Here is a 23,272-nt window from a genome sequence, read left to right as displayed (position 1 = left end):
ACTACCACGCCACCACACACCTACTGTGTGTGACATGCTCTCACCCTGCTGCTGGACACATGAGCTATAAACCCAGCTCTGAAAAGTCTCCTCAGATGAAGGCCTATAAGTGTTTAGACAACAGTCCTGACCAACAGCCTAAGAACTTTGTTATCACCATGCATTTTCCTTCTGAGTTACTTCCGGTTCTTAAAAGTCATCCCCTGTTCCCAGTCACTAAGACAAAAAAAAAGATAGAAGACTTTCAGGATCAGATGCAGCTTTTTATACTTCCCTCCAACAAAAAAAAGAAAGAAATTCACAGATAATTCAGTTCAGTTGCTCAGTTGTGTCTGACTCTTTGGGACCCCATGGACTGCAGCATGCCAGGGTTCCCTGTCCATCACCAACTCCCAGAGCTTGCTCAAACTCATGTCCCGATGACTCGATAGTCAGTGATGGCATCCAACCACCTCTGTTTACCCCCTTCTCCTCCTGCCTTCAATCTTTCCCAGCATCAGGGTCTTTTCCAATGAGTCAGTTCTTTGCATCAGGTAGCCAAAGTATTGGAGTTTCAGCTTCAGCATCAGTCTTCTCAATGAATATTTAGGACTGATTTCCTGTAGGATGGACTGGTTTGATCTCCTTGCAGTCCAAGGGACTCTCAAGAATCTTCTCTAACACCACAGTTAAAAAGCATCAATTCTTCAGCGCCAAGCTTTCTTTATAGTCCAACTCTCACATCCATACATGATTACCGGAAAAACCATAGCTTTGACTAGATGGACCTTTGTTGGCAAGGTAATCGTCTCTGCTTTTTAATATGCTGTCTAGTCTGACCCAATTTTAAAGAAAACAAGGCTCAGGGAAGTGAAACGACTTGCCCGAGGTCACACAGCTAAAAGCCAGAGTCTGGTCACACTGCAGCATGTCTGACACATCAGACTTCCGAAAATTCTGCTTCAACTAATCCTCTCATTTGCTTCAACAGGTAGGAAAGACAGTGGAACATAAACACTGTCAGCTGATATTCATTTGTCGGTGACACTCTCAGTGCAACGCTAAATACTTACAAGTGTTAGAACATGTTACCTATTAAATCCCATGAGTATGAAAACTTATGACTTTGCTTTGATGAATCAAAGGACACTAAAACATTAAAATTCTAAGGGGGGGCCAAACATCCAAAAGCTACAATCTTTATTAGAAAAAGGAGCAATGCCACACAGAAGATAGTATTCCAACTAATAAACTTAACTTTCATTCACCCTGAACAAAAAGTAAAGCTGACCTCATTTCCTGCCCCACCACTGGGGGGACTGACCTTTTACACAAGACATCATTTTACACAGGTGCACTTAACTCATATCTCAACTGTGGGGAGGCTTTCTTTTTTTTTTTTAATCAGTATCAACATTTTATTTTTTACTTTACAATATTGTATTGGTTTTGCCATACATCAACATGAATCCGCCAGAGGGGAAGCTTTCTAAACATCGACACAGTCCTCTTACCATTCAATAAAAAAGGATGTGTTAATTAAAGTCAGAGCACTTCTTGGATCTGCTCTTTCCCTTTTGTTTTGAAAAAAATAACACCTGCATATCAAAGGGAGAAAAAGAGTTTAAGAATTTAGTTCATAACTCAAAACACCCCCACCAGGAGAAAGGGTGCCTTCAATGCTATTGAACCCAAATCACGTAATATGCACGTCTGTCCTTTGCCAAATATGGCGAAAAAGTGAGACTTGAAGGTACCTGCTCTGCACAGACTTACCAAGAACATAAATATTAAGCAGAACCTAAAAATCAAATGTCACTGTATTTTAAAACAAGAGAAAACACCACAAATTAAGACAAATGAATTTTCCATGCTAGCACAAAAATGCAGATTGCTAAAGAGCTGAATTACTCTTATGGCTACATTCCTGGACCAGCCTTTGGTGGCAACTGTACAGTGAATGACTATACTAAGCAATCAGCACTGGATGCCATGGTCCCCGTGCTCCCAATCACCTGGGTGTGCCGGCCGCGTCTCCAGCCGGCCACTCCCACAGCCGTACCAGCCTCGCCTCAAACTGTGCTGCAAACTGTCATTCAGCACTCATGGGCGAAGTGACGAGCTGAAGAAACACGAGTGATACGGGTGCGGCTTTCAGCGTCCTTTGTTGGCACTCTGACAGCTAACTCACTCCTCTGTGCCCAGCTTGGCATGCTCAGTGATGTGACATCGAATCACCACATCAGACAACCCCACGAGGGCGTATCTGCTGAAAACTGAGGAGGAAACTGAGTCTCAGAGTGATCGGTCCCGGGTCACCTGTCCAAGGGCAGCTGCCTCAGAACATGGTTCATACATGACCTTAAACCCCTGCAACCCCACTCTCCTCCTGGGTGGAACTCTCTCGTTTGTGAAATAGTCAAGACTGCTGGAGCGCAGACATGCCTGATGACACACCAGACCGGGCCCATCCACCTCCCCCAGAGAAGGCATTTCAAGCAGACTTTCATATAGTCAAAAGGATCACAAAAATTCAACGGCCTCATGAACTGTTGCTTCAGAGCTTTTAGTTTGGAGAATGTCTTTTTCCTTTATATCAGAGCATAATTACTTAAAATGACAAAACATTACATGTACTAGTAAGTTCTAAGAGCTGTCCAAAAACAAATATTAAAAAAGTACAACCTAGTCACAGTGACCTCCTACTTACCAGGCAGTGGTAGAGATGCTGCATTGCCATAGCTACTTTCTCTCTACTTGACAGCACAACAACTTCAAGTCAGATTTTTCTTTTATAAATTACCTGTGCTTGTCAGCAGACCCAGAAAGTATACTGTTAAGTATATCACTGTCTCAGACTACATCATATGCAAGAAATTGACTGCTGAGGATGGCTCTTATACATATAAGAATATATAAAATAACAAAAATCACAGAAATGTGATCTCATAAATATCCCTCATGTAGACATTTACATTACGACATGGTCTTTACTTCGTAGCACCAGAGAAAAGAGGGAAGCCCAGCCATTGCTTATGCTCTGGGTGATGAGAAAGGGTCTTCCTGATGACATCTTCATGTGGCTGCATTTACTTTTTACCAAAATACTATTAAATATCTTTTAGGCCAAACGTGAAACCATCGCTGAATCAGATCTAATAGGAAAATCCTATTCATTCTGTTTCCAGGTATTGTCTCTTAAGATTGATCACGTGAAAAAAAAAAAAAAAAGATTGATCACGTGAAACAGGATCAACAAATTAAGTCTGCAAGTAAGTTGAATAATAATTGAAATAGGACTTCCCTGGTGGTTAAGTAGTTCAGAACCCACCTTCCAATGAAGGGGATGTAGGTTCGATCCCTGGTAGGGGAACTAAGATTCCACATGCTGAGCTGCACCAGACCTGGCAACTAAGACTCGACACAGCCAAGTAAATGAATAAATAAATATTTTTTAAAAACTGAATTTGGGGGTTTGATATAAAGTGAAACTTTTTTTTGGCAGAACCACAGTTACACAGACAAGGCTGGCCCTGTCCTGTGTCTCATATTTATTTTGTATAATATTTACTTTTGTAAATTTTTATTTTGATGTAATTTCAAACTTCAGAAAAGTTGTAAGAAGAGTAAGGAACAAACTTAGGCAGCCTTTTACCCAGACTCATCAATTGTTTACATTATGCTTCATCTGCCTTATCCTCCTCCTCCACACACATACACACAACGCTTTTGTGGGAACCATTTGAAAGTATTTTTTACATTCTCTTACTTAACCACAATTAAACATGGTATCTTAAAGTTTATTTTAAAAAAATAAAACTATGTGCAAGATACCATGTTAGATGCCAGAAATAAATTGAATAAAAAGCCAGAATAGCGCAAATCATCAGTATTCTGTGCTTATTCTGAGGCAGGTTTCTTGTCCTGGTCTTGAAATGCTGCAATAAATGGAATGAACTCAATCACAAGTGAACAGCACTCATGCATTAACCAATTCTGCACAAGGTTTGCCCCTGTTAAAGAAATGAACCGGTAGTGGCCCTACCTCTGGTCTTTATGATTCTGGATGTAAACAAGTCTGATAAGGCAGAGAAAAGAAGTAAAACAGTTTGAGTCTGACCATGAAGGAAATGTGTAGGGGAAGCAACATCTTAAAGCTAATAACAGGTCAAAGAGGCCTAAGGCTGGGTAAGAAGAGACGAGATGCTTATTCCTAGAAAGATGAGGATCCTCAAGTGGAAGAATCCCATTTCCCCTGCTTTGTCCTTTCTTTTCCTTCTTCCTTCAAGATAGTTAAATAGCTACTTCTCACCATTTGAAAAGATTCAGAGACAAACAGCTCACGGAGGTAGGGCTTCTCAATCATCATATACTTGTCAAAAGAACACCTGACCCCGGGGACAGGAGCAGAGCGCAGGGAAGGCAACTTGTTGCCCCGGGCGTTCAGCAAGCTCCGCCCCGAAGTCCTCCGGCTATTGTGGGGCCTGGTTCTCTCAAACAGCAACTATTTCCCTTCCAAAGATGGCCTAAGGATGTGACAGTTTTAAAGAATAAAATAGTTAAATAAACATAAAGAATTAAAGTTATCAATGACATGTACCAATTGGTACTGTCGCTTTCACTCTGATTACATACATCTGGAAGCTGACTGGTGACATCCAAAATAAGAATGCGCTAGTAACAGAGACTGGATGCTGACAAGGGAGTTTCATCTTCTCTTTGAGTTCAGGACACTCCAGCCTCCTGAAGGGCAAACAGTATTGATAAAATTATTGGTCACCATTCCTAGCTCCCTTGGAGTGAGGTTGGAGTAACTAATCCCTACATAAAATCTCTGGCAGACAGACACTAAGACAGAGACACACACACACACACTGCATGTGTAAACGGTCTATGAAGCATGGCAGGATCTTTCCAGGTGTCTTACACAGAGCAGTAATCGGGCGCCCCCAATGGGGCGATGAGGCTGTGAGCTGGCACTTGTTCCCCAAATTCAATCATTTAAGGAGGAGTCCTTTATGAAATTTATTTTCCAGATTCACTTACTCCACTCATTCATTCATCCTTATATTTAAGGACCATTATTGAATCGTTCTGAGAAACATCAAAAAACAAGGCAACTGACATTCATTCCATTAAAAGCTAGAACTTTTTTTTTAAGTACCTGCTGTGATAAGAATGTTTTCAAATTTCATTTCGAATTTTCTTGCTTTCTTTAGTAGTGGTGATGTATGTAAACTGCACATGATTTAGTCTTTAGCTGATCATTTGTTTTCATTTCGAGTAGAAGATGAACAGTGTAAAGAACACTGGCTTTAGGAGTTTAAACAAAAGGAGCTCTAAGTCAGCCATCCAGCTGGGAACAGCCTGGGAACCATCCTCAACGAGGAGCTGAGGACTATCTCACAACGCAGAGCTGATGTCCAGAACTGCATGGCTCCAGACACATGACTTTCATTTGTTGCTTTCAATATTCTATAAAGTAGGCAATCACAGTTTGAAAAGTTTGTCTACAAGTACATAGAATAATTATGCTGTCAATTACTATTATTGTTATTATGCTGTCCATTATTATATGGACAAGGGCTTAAGTGTTCCTCCCATAAGCACAGCAATCACTGTTTAAGATAACATACAGTATGTGAAGGTGTTATTCAAACTAAAAAACCATCTCATTATTTTGCTATGCTATTTTGGCCACTTGGAGATCATTTGCTTTCTACTGAGCTGTATGCTGCATCCAGGATAGTTAACGATTATTATTTTGATTGACCTTGATATATACATAAGTGAGCCTTTACTATTTTTCCCTAAAAATCTTAACAAATCAACATAGTGTATGAAAGTCTAGAGGCAGCAAATGGTCAATGTTTTGCTGAAAGACACATTCTTCCTAGATGACAATGGTACCACTGAATAACTGCACATCTCAAGCAGAAGACTTCGGACTGAACCCTATAGCTAAGGAAAAGGACAAAAGGCAGATAAGCAGGAAGTTTCCCTTCTTGGCCTTACAATTAATATGAGTGATGGTCAGAAAAGAGAAAAGGAACCTGGGAGGGGCCTAATAGCCCACTGTCATCAAGAGAGCCTAAAGGTAGGAGCTTGCGAAGAGAAAGTAAAAGGAACCAGTAAGAAAGAGGAAAACTGGGTCAAAGAGGGTTCTGAGTCCTAGGTGGTTGAAAAACAATGCACCAATATGGAAATACTGTCTAGGCAAGTCAGCAGGGAGTGAGGATTTGAGAGCACTGAGATGAATGAGTTCAATCAGATTCACATTGAGGTTATAACTGTACATCAGTGCTGGTATGGTTCCTATTATTCATCATTTTCTTGGACCAAATCACCGAATCAAATCAAAATCATGCAAATAGAAAACAGAATAATTTTCAGTGCCGGCCATTGACTAATGAAGTCTAAGGTCATACCCTTAATTACAAATACTTTTCCTAATGAAATTCCACTTTAGTTCCTAGAAGAAGACTATCCGCCGCATTGCAGGATCCTTAGGAAAAAGTTATTTCTGGTGTGGACATGCCCAGGAAAGTTAGAAGTCCTTTGATCACCAGAAACCAGAACAGATACTGATTTGTGAAGTCAGTTGGGCTAACATTCCCTAAGTGTCCCCTGCTGCTAAGTGTCATCCTGTAGGCCACAAGCTGCTTAACAACTTCTTTGTTAAACTGCTTGTTAACAAGGCCTTTGTACATAGAAGATTCGGGTCACACACACCCACTCAAGATCTGCTCTAATTCAGCCAGGCTAAATATGCAGGTGAGTTAAATTTAACTGCACACTCATTTGGTAGTAGGGAATCCTGTAACACTTCCATTCTTTACAACACGCACACACACATCCAAGCACGCTCATGCATGTGCGCACACACACAGATATATATATATACCCCAGTTTTATGGTGTCCTTAGCTTAAAGAAAAAAAAAAAAACTCAGAGATCTACAAAAGCCATAGGTCTCAAAACTATTACAATCAAGATTTGAATTTCATAGCAAACATCACTAAACTATAATCTCTTTTAAATTTTCGCATAAAGAGCACTCAAGCCTATTGTCTGCTAAAGACAATAAGAAAGTCCTGGCCAACAGGGCCCAACCCAATTGTACTTATTCTGAAATGAATCACAATAACTGTAAAATAAAAACAATGAAGGTATCCGAAGATATTGCTTATGAAACATTCCTTGACTAAAAGGACTTCATACCAGCAATTAGTGACATTAGGCCATGTACCCTTTGGCCTTTTCTGTATTTTCCAGGTAAACCTCCATCCAACTTGTACATTTTCTGACAGCTGAGTGGCCCGACAGGCACCACACCAGTGCCAAGAAGCTATCTATTTTTCCAAGAGGAAATGTGGAACTCTGCAGGGTTTCAAAGCAGGCTAATTTCATGCACAAATACATTCCACGACAGTAAGACAGACTGCTTAACAAAAGGAGGAAACCGGATGACAAAGCACGGTCCTTTGCCAGAGCGGCGCTTTGGGGTCAGGTTATTTGGCTGTAAGCCGGCCTGGAAGGCAAAATCCAAACGGCAGGCTACGGTGTGAGGCGGGCGGCCCGAGGTGCTGTCTAATGAATTCATTATTTTCCATAATGGGAGACGCAGATATTTTCTCAAAATCGTGTTCAAGTCTCCTATTGACTTTTTGAATTTCCATTTTCAACGGCGGCCCAAGGAAACGGCAGCCAGACTTGACTCCAATGTACACACAGACTCGGGTTTCACCCCGTCACCTGTTGGCTCCCGAACAACACTCCTCTTTGTGAAACTCACAGCCCTCATTTGAAACAAGTTTCCAGAGAAAACACTTCAAGAAAGTGTTTGAGAAGTCACAAGACTCGAGTTGTAAAAACAAATTCCACACATAGCCTGGCTTATACTGACAGATTAATGTGAAAACCCGAGGTTTTTAAAAAGGCCGCGGGAGAGGAGTCGAAGAGGGGATATCACCCCGTCCTTCGGGAAAACCCAGGGGGCTAATTCGAGGTGGGCCGCGCGGGACGGGCTGCAGGGCTCGGCCGGGCCCTCCGCGTCCGCCTCGGGAACGCCCGCAGTCGGAGCCCGCAAGCCCGCGGCCCGCAAGCCCACCCTCCGCGCGGCGCCGGCTGCTCGGGCCGCCAGGGGGCGCCCGGGCCGCGGGTCCGACTCGGGCCCGGGCTCCTCCGCCTGCGCGGCCTCCCGCACTTAGACGCCCAGCTCCACTTCCCGAGGCGGGGAGACGAGCCCTTCTCGGCGGCGGCGAGAGCCCCGCAAGGGCAGCTCCTGGACGCCCGGAGCCTTCGAGGCCCCCGCGCCGCCCTCGGGCACTGACCTCCTCACCCGGGACCGCACTCGCTCCACCGCTGGACGGCGGCACCGAGGCGGGTCCCCGCGTCTATCCCCTGCTTCCGACGCGAAACCCTCCCCGTAGCCTCAGCATTCAGCCCCCGCCGCCCATCGCCATCGAGCCCCGGAACCCAGACGGCGGCTCCCCACCTGCGGCCGCGGGGCCGAACGCGGCCTGCAGCCCCTCCGTGAAGCCCTTGGCGCGCACTCGCCGTCCCCCGCTCTGCGACCGGCCGAGGCTGGCGGCCCGGCGCGGGTGCTCCCGCAGGAAAACAGGGCTGGGTGTCCCTAGGGTCATCCGCGCCCACCCCTTTCCGGAGGAGACCCCAGCAGGGCGCGGGCCGAGGGGCAGGGCAGCGAGCGTGGGGGCCCCGTCGCCGCGCAGTGTCAGCCCCGCCCGGCCAGCGAGGGGTCGCCCCCGCCCCGCCGTGACGCGCGGTCCGCCGGCGGGTCCTGAGAGTCCCCTTTCGGTGCAACGCGGCGATCCTCAGCCGCGGCCGCCGTCTAACCTGCCGTGAGGGGGCCGGCAGGAAGTCCCCCAGGTTTCCAGAGATCCTTCGTCCCCGCCGGCGTCGCTGACTCTGCTCCCCAGGGTTGGAGTCGCCTCGCCCAGGCCACCGCATCCCCCAACACCTCAGCTCCGCGTCTCTCCAGGATCCGCCAACGCGGAAAGAAAAAACCCGTCTCCTCTTTGCTCTTGGGCCCGCGATCTTCAAAAGTAACCAGAGCCCGCATTAAAAAAAAAAAAAAGTAACCATTTCGCTTCCTGACGGTCCCACTCTCCTTGCCGCGATGCGGGCCGGCAGCCGGGCTGGCGATCCCCGCCCAACTCCGCTCCCCGCTCCGGTCCGCAGGAGGAGCCTACCCGGCCAGATCCCGCTGCCACCCGCTTTCCAGGAACTGTCACTGCTGACCGTGCCCCTGGCAGGTCTCCACAAGGTCCCGCGCACGAACTATTCCTCGAAGAGTTACCCACCCACTTGGCCAGCCTCGTGGCTCGAGCACCTACCTCGGTCCGCCCGCTTCATTCCCGGGAGCCCTAGTGAGTATTAAAGCCGAGATGCAAATACTCCAGGACGCTTATGTAAACTTCCCCCTCCCGCAGGTGCACGCGCGGGCCAGAAAACGCTGGGAGCATATGCAAGGACACCTCTTAGAGAAATCATCTCCTCTCTGCCCATAACAATGATGTCAGCAAATGGCACGTTTAACCTAGTTCTCACTTGGAAGGGCTCATTAACATATGAATTCCCCTCTTAGGACCTTCCTTGCATTTCGGAGAGATTCCTACTGCTTTTAGCGCAGATTTATTTTTATCAGTAAATAACACCCAAAGAAACGGAACCAGCCAGGTCACGGGATGCACTCAATCAAGTACATGAATAAGAGTTGTTAAGTGAGTATAATTATTCAAACACAAGGACTATGCTCATACTCATGGCTAATCTTGTTTCTGAGCTGTTAATATTTCTAGGTACACTAAGAGAAAGTGAAGCTTGGCATTAGTTGCCTACCGATAGGGCCAAGAGAAGCAAAAACAGGACCTCAAAGCAAGCCCAGGAAGAAACTACAATCTGCAGCAGAAGACTGAGTCGCTTCAAAACTACAGATTTTAATTTCTACAATAGCCTCCTTATCACAAGGCGATATGCCAAAAGAAGGGAGAAAAAAGATGCAATATTTAAGAGCTTTATCAGTTTATAAAATGCAACTTAAAATGGTCACCAGTTCCTTGGGTATCCTACCTCTTTTTCAGGTTATATTAGAAAAAAAAAAATCCTTAAACCATCAGGATTCCTTGGGAGTGATTTGCAACGTATACGTTTCTACAGTATACAACGGAACAATAGCCCATTGTAACTGTGATTTAAAAATACACAAGCAAGTTGCTTTAAATAGAGCAGTCAAGTAAATAACTCTGTGGCCAATTTCTGTTATCTCTGCTGCAAAGCAAGGCAGCTAAGAAGCTGCTTTTAAGTTACTTTTTTAAAGTGGCAGAGGCCCCCCAAAAAGGTAATGGCTCTGCTGGTAGACTAGCTTGGAAACACTGATTTAGGCAACAGGATCTGTTATTGAAACATATTCTATGTTGGTAAATCTAGAACACAAGTTGTGAAGATCGTTCCCAAACAGTTCTAACGTAGATTTCCTCTGCCTTCAGGTTGTACGGAGACTGGTGAGAGGGCAGGGGTGGACTTCAAAGATGACCACTTTCCTTTGTGGAGCTGTGAAATGAGCCGTGAATACCTAGGTCAGATTTCCTTTTTCCTATTTCATTTCTGTTTGGACTTTCTCTGGGAAGTCATCAACTGACAGTGTGCAGTCCATTACCAACTTAAACCCCAAACTATCATATCATTATAATACAGGGAATATCAGCAGGCCAATGCTATGCCAGGTGGATCCTTTTTGAAAGCTTTTAATGGAGAGCTACACCTTAGCCAAGGCCCCAGAACCCTCCCAACTACAAGCCATAGCAACACTTACCAGTATTAAATGTCTGCCATTCTAAGTATGCTTCTTCTCACGCAGTTACTGGTAAATACTGTTTGTTACATTTTCAACAGTTACGGTCAGCTTTATTGCCTATTGTAAGTGTTTTCAGGGATGAAGCGGGTTTGGAGACAGTTAAAAACTTCCTACTAAAATTCAATCTGAATGCAACAGACCTTAGTCGGGTCTGAAAGGCATTGTTATTGTCAAGGGTGAACTTATGCAGGATGGAGAGCAAGGCCCCCAACCAGCATCCTTTTGTTTTAGCGGGGAGGAATATTCATTGCCTGGAAATCACACTTGCCAGGAGGCTGAGAAAGGAAGCCCAGAAATTCACGGGACTTGGTTCCCTCTAGCCAGCAAGGTCTCTGCCCTCCTCTCACTCAGAGTGGCCTTTTCCAGTTGCCCATCCCAAGTATCACCCACACCGCCCCCCTCCTTATTTGTGCTGTCTTCACAGCACTCTTGCTTGACATTCTGTTAGTTCATGTTTGTTGTCTTCTTCCCTAGCCTTTGGGGGTTCATTACTATACTCTCAGCACTAAGATTCATGCCCCGCACTTAGTAGACAAGTTCAATAAGCAGGAGTTAAAATGAATTAATGGTTTTTGGACATTCTTCTCAGGCCTTCATTGCCATACCATACCTGAACAAGGAACTTTGTTTCTAACCTAAAGCCAGACTGAATTCCAGCGTCTTAATGGAGGAGACTAAGACAGAAAGAAAACCGCCAAGGGCAGAGAAATAAAGAGGGAGCATTTTGGTTGTCAAATGCCTGCCTGTCAGCTTTATTGGGTCTGGGAGAAGGAGATAAACGTACAAAATAGAAAGCACAACTGAGTTCTATTGCTTGGTTCTCCTATGATTTGTATATGGTGACCTTGAGGTCTTTTCTGCTCCTTGCTTCTATTTTTCCATTTGTAAAACGGACCTACTTTATTTAAGAGTAAGAGTTACTCTTGGTCACAGCTATGTGGAAGGATTTGTAACTAAAAGTCAGTCATCTAGGAAGAGTCTATTTAACTGATTGAATGTCTATGTTTCTGAACAGAAAAGAGAGATCAAGGACTCTGAAATTCATCAAATGACATTTCACTCACTAAATTTAAGGGGTGATTGGCACAGGAGATGTTCAGTAGGGTGGCAGTTTTCAGGACAGCAATTGGGTAGTTCTGACTATGTAGAGATAGGTAACTAAACTAATCACAACACCTGTAATGTTGGATGCAATTTCTAATGAATAGCTCAAATAGCTCAAAAAATAAATCACAGAATCAGACAGTGCTAGAGTTGACAACAATCTGTAGGATCCTACATCTTGTCCAGAAAAAAAATCGAGATCCAGAAAAACAATCATAATCATAATTCTTCAAGTCTGTTACCAAATTTGTTACCACTAAATGTTTATGTAAAGTCTTTTACCGTCTTTTTAACTCTAACATTTGTGTTGTATCTCTGATTGGGCAGTGTATCCTGATGGCTAACTAAACACGTGCAAATTCTAGGGTCAGCTGAGTCCTCAACAGCCCCAGGGAAGGGCCTGAAGGCAGTATCAGCTCTTCCGAGAGTTAACAGGCTGGATGTTGTTTTATAACAGGTTGCAGTTTCTCTAGGTCTCCAATTACTTTCTTTCCGCCTTTGATTATATTTAAAGCAATGTGATTAGAGAGCACTGGTTCTTTAACATTTTCTACACCCAGTCCCTCTTTAGATTTACTACTCCGATCCTCCCAGCCAGCCATCCCCTCCCCCAACTCCTAACTCCTTTGAGAGTAAGGTAAATCCTCCCTGCAAAATATCCTGATGCACTGGGTTTGGAGTTAGGAGACTTAAAAGTCTGTTCTCCGTCAATTACTAGGCTCAGGGACAAACCGCTTCTCTAAGGTATTAGCCTGAGGTATTAGACCTCAGGCTTCACCATCTCAAACTAGATGCTTCCAGAGACGCCACCAGTTCTAATATTTTTTGAGTCTCTTAAACTTTGATAGCTGGTTGTGACACTAATAACAGGCAGATGTCTTGAGTCTATAGCCCAGGCTGGGTGGGAGAATATAGGGTCAGGTCCTTCCATTTGACTCTCGCTCAGAGTTATGACTTCTAGTAAAAACCCACCACTCACTCTCTACTGCTCGGAAATAGCCCTTTCCCAGTCCAGATGTCTCTTTCCATGGACAGATAATTAAACCTGTATTCCTTAAGAACTTAAACCTTCCTTAAGTTTTTCAGCTTTCTCTATTCCTGTAGATCTGTGGTTTAATACAACATACTTAAGATTTCATTGCTGAAAAACCGCCAACATGTTAAGGAATAAAGAATAAATCTTCCAATAAATATTGAGACATCTAGGGGGCTTCCCCGGTGGTTAAGTGGTGAAGAATCTGCCTACCAGTGCAGGAGAACAGGTTCTATTCCTGGTGTGGGAGGCTCTCACATGTCGGAGGGCAACTAAGCCCCATGCCATGACTAAACCTGTGTTCTGGAGCCCGGAAGCCCCAACTACTGGAGCGTGAGTGCCCTACAGCCCATGCATGTTCCACAATAAGAGAAGCCATCGCAGGGAGAAGCCTAAGCACCGAAAGTAAACAGTAGCGCTGGCTCGCCACAACCAGAGAAAAGCCCTCGTGGCAGTGAAGACCCAGCACATCTATAAATAAAGCTATTAAAACAAATATTGAGAGATCTACACATGGAAAGGTATTCAGGATAATATTGAGATGCAAACCCCAATACACAGTATGATCACATTATTATAGCTAATAATACATGGGCTAAGGTATGCATAGCAAAACTATTTAGAGGAATATAATTACTGAACCATTAATATGATTTCTAGAGAAAGGCAGATGGAAACTTTCGCTTTTGAACTTACAGTTGACCCTTGAGCAATGTGGGGGTGAATCGGTGTATAACTCCATATCCTTGGTTCCTCTGCATCCAAAGATTCAGACAGAGCAGCACCGTAGCATTTACTACTGAAAAACTTCCAAGTGTAGGTGGACCTGTGTAGTTCAAACCTGTGTTGTTCAAGGGTCAACTGTTTATTTGTAAAATAACTGTACCTTTGTATCTTCACACTATCTACAACCTTTTTCTTTTTCATAATGCTCATATAAAACCTTTATAAAAATGGTTTAAGAAACATTAAAGAAAATATTCTACAATATTAATACAAGGAAGAAAAGCTCACAAGCAGAAAACGGTTTCTTGATTTGTTATTAGTTGATACAGAAAGATATATGAATACCTAATTCCTCCTTGTGCTATCTTCTGCTCAGTCACAAACTTCAAGGGTGAAACCTCTGCTGCAGTCACCAGTCCCAAATTTCCATGGAGCCAGACATATTGGAACAAGAGCTGCCTGAGCTGATGCTTCATAAATTCATCCGTTGATTTATTGATAGATTCTTTGGTTGAATCAAAAGATATTTAATTCAGAGCAGCTCTATTAGACCTAAGCCCTCCCCTTAAGGACTTCATAGAATATGACAGTTAAATATGAAGTCCTTAAGGGGAGGGTTTAGGCCTAATTTAAATTTCATATTCTATTTATATCTTGATAAAATAGAAGGCATAGGAAAACACACAAGATGAGTAGGGAAAATTACTAGTTGTTCTAATTTTCCAAAACACATAAGAAACCATGGTATGTTGTGATTATACTACAGTTGAGGTATGGTTAAAATTCTAATATAGGAGTAAGAGGAAACGTTGATCGATCAATTCTGGTTAGAAGGTGAGAATCCAGGAAGGTGGGGTGACATCTGAGCTGAGCCTGAAAGGATTTGAAGTAGTTGATCAGGGTAATCAGTGGAGCTGGGAGTAAGGAACCACGCTGGGCCCATCAAAGCTTGAGGCCGAAAGAGTGAGTTGCCCTTAGAAAGCCCACAGTGATGAGCCGGAGCGCAGCGGGGAGGTAGGTCCAGACTCTAAATGGCCACGTGTGCCAGGGCTGTTCAGCTACCCCAAGGTCTATGGGGAGTTCCAGAGGCTTCAAGAAGAGCGAAATAACTGTATCTCTGCCCTCATTAGAGGCAGGGGAGAGAGAACAGTGAAGGGAAACCAGATGGAAAGAGCCTGAAAGCCTTCCCAGGAGTCAAGGGCAGTGTGCCTGAGGGCGGAGAGACTGGCCTGTGGTGGCCCAGCATGGACTGTGAGAGCTGAGAGTGCTGGCAGGTGGGGGCCACCATTTCTTAATTCAGCATTCCCATGGTTTCCTGGAAAGACAATCAACAATCTAGCCCTGATAATGAGAGCTCCAGCTTGAAACTGCAGATATTTTTCACTGTCTATGGAAGATAAACTCAAGGTAACCCAAAGTGTTGATATTTACGTTTCTAAGTTCAAACTTTATCTTCCCGTTGGAATCCACTCTTAAATTACAGCATTGGCATCCTCCAGTGTTAGAGCTCAGGGTCCATCATTACGGAAGGGAACAGGAACACGACACTAAGGTTGGAAGATTATGTAGAACGACCCAGCCAAGCCTGCTGCAGAGATGAAACAAAAAGCGGAAACTTGGTGTGTTAGGTGAGCTCTGCAACCTTGCAATTTGTATTCTGTGCAAAACATGTAAATAATAAATACTGCTTTGTCTTAAAAATTAAAATTATAGAGTATTTGCTGCTTTGCTTCATGAACTACATGCTCAAAGCTATTTAGCTCACCTTTGTATTTTTCATGCTAAACTCTCCACTACCTAAAACAGTCGATTCTCCACAAGGAAAAATCTGGGCCAATGAGGGCGGGCCAGCTTTTGACAACTACCATGTACAATAACATTCTTACTGAGGTGTCAGCAAAGAATTATTTCAAGCAGCCTCTTGCCAAAACCAAAAGGTCGGCCAACCTTTCTGTAATGTTTCTTTATCTTATCTAAGATACCAAGTCCCCTTCTGGAACTGTGGGAATTTACACAAGGTGATTTTGTAGTGGGGATGGGTTTACCATCTATCCTAGGTTGGGCCAGGGCCAGGAGCTGGAATTCCAATTATTATATTGGATCAAATCACATAGCTCTAGGTAAGTAACTATCTTTTGACAAAAGTTACTTTTAATGTTTCCTTTGTCTTTTATGCTTGGAGCGCTCATCTCTTCAGCATTGTATCTGCATTGAATTATAAAGGGGCGAAGGGAAGCCTATTTTGTTTAGCAATGAATCTATCCCAAGTGCTTAGATACTCAGGCCTGCCCCATTAGGTACTTTGCCTGCTACATAGAGTTTTTTCCTGTGAATATTTGATGAATGCTCAGTGACTAGTTCACATCTGACCCTGACTCAGACCTTGTTAAGCACTCTTATATTATCTCAATTATCAATCCATTGATTTTGTTTCCTCTATTTTTATTTGGAAAAAAGTGAGTCAACTAATTTAGTGTTCAATTCTCTAGTTTTAATATTTAAAGGAACCTCATGAAATTTATCTTTTACATTATTCTTTTTAGCTTATAAGATCTGATATGAACTTAAACCAGTTGGCTAAAGTGAAATCTCTTTAGCAAGCTCAAATCACTAACTGATATGCCCCACCCACCTCCAGACCAATAATCCTCCTTCCTCCTCTCTTCCTGGTCTGTTTATGGTACCTACCGCCGGTACCCCCAGTAAGCCAGATACCTGACCATCACAGGCGTCTCCTTCACCAAGTGCCCTTCTTCTTGCCTGCCCTCATTCAGGGACTGAATGGATTTTGCATCTTTTTCATTTTCTGTCTCACCTTGTCCCCCATCCTGGGATGCTACAGCAGCCGAGCCTCGGGGCTTCTCTTCCCTACATACCCATTTTCCCTCACTTGACCACTATAAACCTAGTATCATTCTTCTACTTTAAAAATCCCTTCTTCAGTTTTTCTGGCACCTCCATGGGATAAATGAAGGTCCTTCATTTCCAGCCCCCACTGACCCCTCCGACTGTATCTCCATCACTTGTCATATCTCACCTCTGGCTCCAGAACTTGTGGTTTCCAAGCATATCATGTTGTTTCATGACCCTTTGTCTAATCCTGCTGTTTCCTCTACGTGCAACTGTCTAGCCACACATTTTTATCTGCCTGGCTGACTCTTACTTCAGGACTTCATCTGGGATGGGTCCAGGAATGTTCCCTGAGGTCCCATTACACCAGAGGTTTCTATGCTGCACTTCGATTCCTCCAAGACTCTCCATTAGGCCCCAGGACTCCCATCTCATTCAGACCAGTCCCTCCACCAAAATTACTGCCTATTTTCTTTCTCAAATAGAAATTCTTTTAACTCAACAGATAGCTTCTCTTCCTCTGTGCACAGAGCTTTGGGACAACCCAGAAACTCAAACTTTCCACTTGGCAGTTACACCAATAAGGATGGGCTACAGTTACTATTTTGCTTAGTATTAGTGATTGGAAGAGATGTATTTTGAGAAACGGACCTTCTGGTGTTTCTGGTTCCTTAAAAGAGCTTTCTCAAACAAAATGCAGTGATATGATCCCATGATGATCACGGTGAGGAAACTGTCTGTAAGGATAAAAGTGCAGTCTGGATGGATCTGGATGTAATGAACATCCTAGTATCCTTTGAGGAAAGAGGAAGCTGTCTCATAGCAGGCCATCGTGTACCTGACACAGGGCCTTCCTTTCAATGAACATGCAATGACCTAAAGACAGGGGTGGCGTCAGCACAGAATGAGGGGTCAAGTATGCATTACACTTGTGCATCATCTTGAACATATAGCATGTTACTGCATTTTATTTGGTGACACGCTAAGAATATAAGAATGCCAAGTGAACCTCCATCACTATTATTGTTACTATTATGTAGCTGTAACATCTGGAGTACTTGTAGGCTAGGCCTTGTGTTAAATCCTATAGATTAAAAAAAATTCTTATAACATGATAAGGCAGATCTTATATTCCTCATTTTACAAATGAGACATGTAAGTTGCTCCATCATCTAATCATCAGCTAATTAGTGCAAGAGCCTGGATTCAGAACCAGGTCTGACATCAAAGCCTATGGTCTTCAACCACTAGGTTATTTGCTTTTAAAGCAGAGCTCTTACAAATAGCAAAATAAGATGCTTTGCTTGCCCCAACTGGTGACTCAGCAATATCACCAGGAAGTAGGAAGGATAATTCTAGAATGTTCATACCACATTATTTCATCTAGAAATGAAGCAATGCACTCAGTGACAACACACTGGCTGCCCTGACCTCTAGGACCGAAATGCTGCACAGCTCAAAGGAGGGGGATCACCCACAGCCCCCAATCCTGGGGGTCCTCAGACAACTGAGACACTGAGCTTTTGGAAGCAGTTCACTGCATTTTTAACTGCTACAGATACAAAGTCATTTATTGTCCAAATACAACAAAACTGGCCTGTATCTGAAGATCATTCATATAACAGTTGCTCTGATGCAACTATTCATCATTAGAGTATCAGGGTGTGCTAAGCTCTTACTCAAGTAAGGGTATCACTCTCGGATGGAGCCCAACCATCAGTTCCTCGATTTAGAGGCAGATTATGCTGAACAAAGGGCAAACCACGAGAATGGTTCGGTTTATAGCTTATGTGTGACCCATTCAGCTGAACGCATCTCACATGACATCCTGAAGGCAAAAAGGCACTGCAGTAATAATGCAGCCATTAATAAGCCTGTCAGACAAAATTGATTACAGCTCAGCTCCCAGGACCATAATACATTATTATTGTTGTTTTACTAAGGTCCTTCAGTTCAGTTACAGCAAATGAATAAAAAGGGGAAAAAAAGACAATAGAATTAATAGTCTGGCAGCATTTCTTGGCGATTGTAATTGCCAAAATGTCCCCCAAGAAAAATTTGTTGCAGATGAGCTCAAATAATATAAACTATTAAGACTCATATAATATCACTCATATAATATCATATAATATAAGCAGGCTTGTAAAGACAATCTGCTTCTTACAGAAGGGCACACATTTTTTACTTAACACAAACTAAGATTACTGACTGCATTGCTGCTAATACAATAGAACAAACCTCATTTCCGTTATTGACTTTCTAAAGTCTTTAGCTTCTCTTTCAATAGATTCTAACAAGATTCCAGGCATCTCTGAAATGCTTCTCTCCACCTTTTGGAAAGGTATATTTGGGAGTGGGGAGCAACTTAGTGAAGACTGAAAATGTAATTAGAAAAATAGTTTTATGACATACCATGCTTTTAGGATTTAAAGAGTTAAAAATTTCTGGAAATAATCCAATGGCATGGGTCGATAAACTCTTCAAATGAAGTCACCATTCAAAAGACAGAAGAGGAGGGCCAAGTCCTACACAAGCAACATTTCTGATCATCTTGTCTTTCCAAGAGTCTATTTTATGATGACTTTTCTGAATGTACAGCTATCTGATTCCTAAGAACACCTTTGACAAAGTGCAGCATGTTTTTTTCACAGACAATTAAAATCTACAAAAAATGCTTGTCACTCTATAGGAAAATATTTCTCATGCCTAATTAAGAGAACTCTTAGGGAGAATAAATATGATGTTCATATACATAAATATTTGGGATCCTTGAAAGCCTGCAATAGGAACATCTGGGCATTTTGATGCTGATGCTGCGTAATAAGAAATTTCATTTGTAGTAAAATTATTAGGGGAAAAATTATTTAAAGTGACCTCTAGTGTGCTAACTAGGCAGCAAATTTTCTGTGCATTGTGAGGAAAACATTCATTGTCACCATTAGCAGCTCTAGGACAAAGTAGGAAAAGTGGGCCAGGGCCTCCGCATGTCACTCCCAGAGGCCTGCCAGCAAGAGTGGCAGCTTTGACCCTCACTGGGTAGATTCTTGGTGGCAGTTTTTGTTTTGTGTAGGGGAGGAACTGATAGTTAAAGAATGGCTGGGGAATGACTGGACATTTACAGACCTCTTCTTTCCCAGACAGTTTTATGTTTTAGATAGTTCTTAAAGGGAAAATATAGAGGCTACTTACTCAAGGTACTTAATAGGTATGATTTTTTAAAAAGTACTTGCCTTTCTGCTCCTTTATACTGCCAACTATCAGGGACCCACATTTCACACTGGAATGTATTTTTAGGGCAGATGGGGAAAAAGGGCCAAGTTTCAGATGTCTCTCTTCTCTATTTCTTTCCTTCACTGTAAGGTTTGCTTTATGGAGCTTTCAGTCTTCGGTTTCCATAACCTCCTAATGCAAAACAGGCTAAGCAGGGCCACGAATGTAACAAACCACATGTTGCCTTGCTTTCCCTTTTGAGGAGGAAAAATTCAGCTTACAAAAAAAGAGTATGCAAACTTACCAGTTCACCAAAATTAAAGATGTTTTAAAGGTTTCTTAAACTCAGTCTTGGCCATCTTGTAATATTTTAAAATATAAATTAAAACATATGATTGTGATAAACTCTGATTTTACTGAAAAGCGAAAAGAAGATGCTAAGACCATGGATAATAGTTTACAAAACTAATTTTGACTTATAGGGCAATCTGAATATTTTCACCTCAGCCAAAGATGAGTGACATACACACACAAAATTAACTGTAAGGATTTCATTGTGCATTCTGAATCCTGGAAAATTGCATAAATTATTCAAAAATTTTATGGCTCAATTCAGCTGTCAAAGAGAAGAGCCTTGTGACAACACCTCACACCTGTTACTTATCTAGAACAGTCTTGGGCTTAGTGACTCCCACCTGGATGAGCATGCCCAGACGTTCCTCACACTCATTTTACACAAGGGGATGGATTCTTTGCCATTCTGGGTAGTAAAGAAATTAAGACACACACTAAAATCCCTGGAATTTTCCCAAATGGACTATCATGATACAGATCTTAACTAAAGTAACCATGGAAAAGAGCACAGACCTTACAAAATCATGAGACGTTCCATTTAGAGCTCTTCCATGGAACATGAACACAAAACACAATTAAGGGCCACATACTTCAATATCTGTTGTAAGGAAAGCACCATCCAACCAAAAAAAAAACAAAAAACAAAACTAGTAACAAATTATGAAAGCTGGTTTTTCTTCTAGGTCTTACTGTCATGCTGCTACTGCTGCTAAGTCGCTTCAGCCGCGTCCGACTCTGTGCGACCCCATAGACGGCAGCCCACCAGGCTCCCCCATCCCTGGGATTCTCCAGGCAAGAACACTGGAGTGGGTTGCCATTTCCTTCTCCAATGCATGAAAGTGAAAAGTAAAAGTGAAGTCGCCAGTCATGTCCGACTCTTAGCGACCCCATGGACTGCAGCCCACCAGGCTCCTCCGTCCATGAGATTTTCCAGGCAAGAGTACTGGAGTGGGGTGCCATTGCCTTACTGTCATAGGAAACACAAATGTCCCAAATAAATTCTCATCAGAATATTCCCTGCCTCTGGGGTAATTCCCAGCTGTGGAAATCTTTATCCCCACACCTTCTTCCTTCCCTAACTCAATTAGCATGATAAAGGGACAAAGCCTAGATCAAGTGTGAGGTTCCTATAGCCTCCAAAGTCCCTCCCTGTAGTCCTCCCATCATCAAGCTGCATGCAATTCAAAAAGGGGTCTTGGTTATTTAATTAAGTGACAAAAGGGATTCTTGGGGAAAGGAGGTTTGAGACAAACATTTAGTTTAAATTTTGCATCTGTGGCAAAAACAAACAAAACCCCATTTCCTCACAAAAATCATACATGAATTAAAATCTGCTGATGGTTTTTAAAAAGGGGAAATGAGAGGTGAAGAAAAGTGGGGTCCAAGGAAAAAAAATAACGAGGGTGCTTAAAAAGCAGGGCATGTTAGAAGCTAAAGGCAGTTTTCTGAAAACAGAGCCAGAGAAAGCTCAGGGGTGCATCTCCTGGACAGGAGTGCTGGGAGTAGAGCCAGGAAAGGAAACCTCTTGTTCAGGGAAATCTGGTGGGCAGAGTACAGGGAACTATTAGCTACATAATTCAAGGGTCTTGAAAAGACAATGTTCTGACGATGAACAAAAGTGTATTTGCCTCCAAAATGGGCACATCTGGGCAGAAAATCTGAATGGGGTCACCGGGGACTGATTCGACAGGTGGGCTCCTTCTTCTCCCTTGTGGTGGCATCCAAGGTGCTAACTACATCAGGGAACTGTGTTAGGCAAACTGGGTTGAGTTGAAATAATGAGGTTTATAACAGGGCTATTTTGTAAGTAACAGAAACCAGACTAATTTAAGGAGAAAAAGGGTGAGGAGTGATCATTTAACAGATGGAGACATAGGCCTGTGTCTCAGGCAACACACAGCAGGACTGTAGCTGAGCTTCAGAAAATGACCACAATTCAGAAACACTCAGAAACTGAGACAGAATCCTTTCTTCCTCTAGCCTTCTGTCTGCTTCTTTCTGGTTAACACTTTGTGCCTACCTTTCTGCAGACAGGGCTTTGTGGCTCCTCAGTCTGTGAGGTTAAAAAATGGCCCCCTCCCAGGGCTGGGATTGAAATCCAACATGACCGCCAAGGGCCCACTCCTTGACCATGTATCCACTCAGTCAGATGGACGAGGGCTTCTGTGTTTTACAGGCTACGGGCCAGTAATTCCCAGTGAAGGCAGAATTGTTTTGTCCTGCAGAGATACTCCCAAAGTGTCTATTAAATGAAATTTAAAAATTCTAGTTGTCCAATGGGGAAAGAACTTGCTCTTAGCCGAGAGCAACTGATGCTCCACTGGTTGTCAGTCTAAGAATCACTTACAGTGATTCCCTCCCACCAGAGCGGGACTTATCCAGTGGTCCAGTGGTTACGATGCTGCCTTTCAATGCAGTGGACTCAGGTTCAATTCCTGACTGGGGAACTAAGATCCCACATGCCTTGTGCCAACTAAACCTTTGAGCTGCCACAACTAGAGTAGCCAACACACCACAATCACTGAGTCTGCATGCTCTAGAACCTGTTCCACAACAAGAGAAGCCACACTGCAATGCTGCACAACACGCTGCCACAAAGACCCCGTGCCGTCAGAAGAAAAGGATCACCTGGACAGTCTAAAAACATGTAGATGCCTGAACCACATCCTTATAGATTTTAATTCGGTAAGTCTGAGTTAAGGGCTTCCCTGGTGGCTCAGTGCTAAGGAGTCCTCCTGCCAATGCAGGAGACAGGGGTTCAATCCCTGGTCTGGAAAGATCCCACCCACATGGCATGGAGCAACTAAGCCCTTGCACCACAACTGCGGAGCCTGGGAGCTGCAGTTACTGAGCCCACATGCCGCAGAAGCCCAGGTGCCCTGGACCTGTGCTCTGCAAGAGGAGAAGCCACTGCAATCAGAAGCCCACGGACACCGCAAGTGGAGAGGAGCCCCCGCTGGCTGCAACTAGAGAATGCCTGTGCGGCAAAGAAGACCCACCAAGGCCAAAATGAAATAAAATTGTAAAAAAGAAGTCTGAGTTAGGAGCCAGAAATTTACATTTCATGCAGTTTTCCTAGGTAATTGCCATTTCTAACTGGGTTTAGGAACCATGCATTGGTCTACAGACACAATTCACTTT

The 23,272-nt window shown here is 43.4% G+C and overlaps 2 protein-coding genes across 2 annotated transcripts in view; one reads left to right on the top strand and one right to left on the bottom strand.

Moving 5' to 3' along the window:
- Window positions 1-23,272, bottom strand: part of PRICKLE1 (prickle planar cell polarity protein 1) — a 110,792-nt gene that overhangs the window by 13,964 nt on the left and 73,556 nt on the right. The window lies entirely within an intron of this gene.
- Window positions 7,445-8,843, top strand: LOC128048124 (proline-rich protein 2-like). Its single transcript, XM_052640562.1, has 2 exons — window positions 7,445-7,499; window positions 7,918-8,843. Exons 1-2 carry the CDS (start codon window positions 7,445-7,447, stop codon window positions 8,841-8,843), a joined length of 981 nt encoding a protein of 326 aa, XP_052496522.1.

Source organism: Budorcas taxicolor, chromosome 5, assembly GCF_023091745.1.
Source record: "Budorcas taxicolor isolate Tak-1 chromosome 5, Takin1.1, whole genome shotgun sequence".
Taxonomy (NCBI): domain Eukaryota; kingdom Metazoa; phylum Chordata; class Mammalia; order Artiodactyla; family Bovidae; genus Budorcas; species Budorcas taxicolor.
The sequence above is the reverse complement of the archived record's forward strand: the minus strand, read 5'-3'. Positions and strand labels throughout refer to the sequence as shown.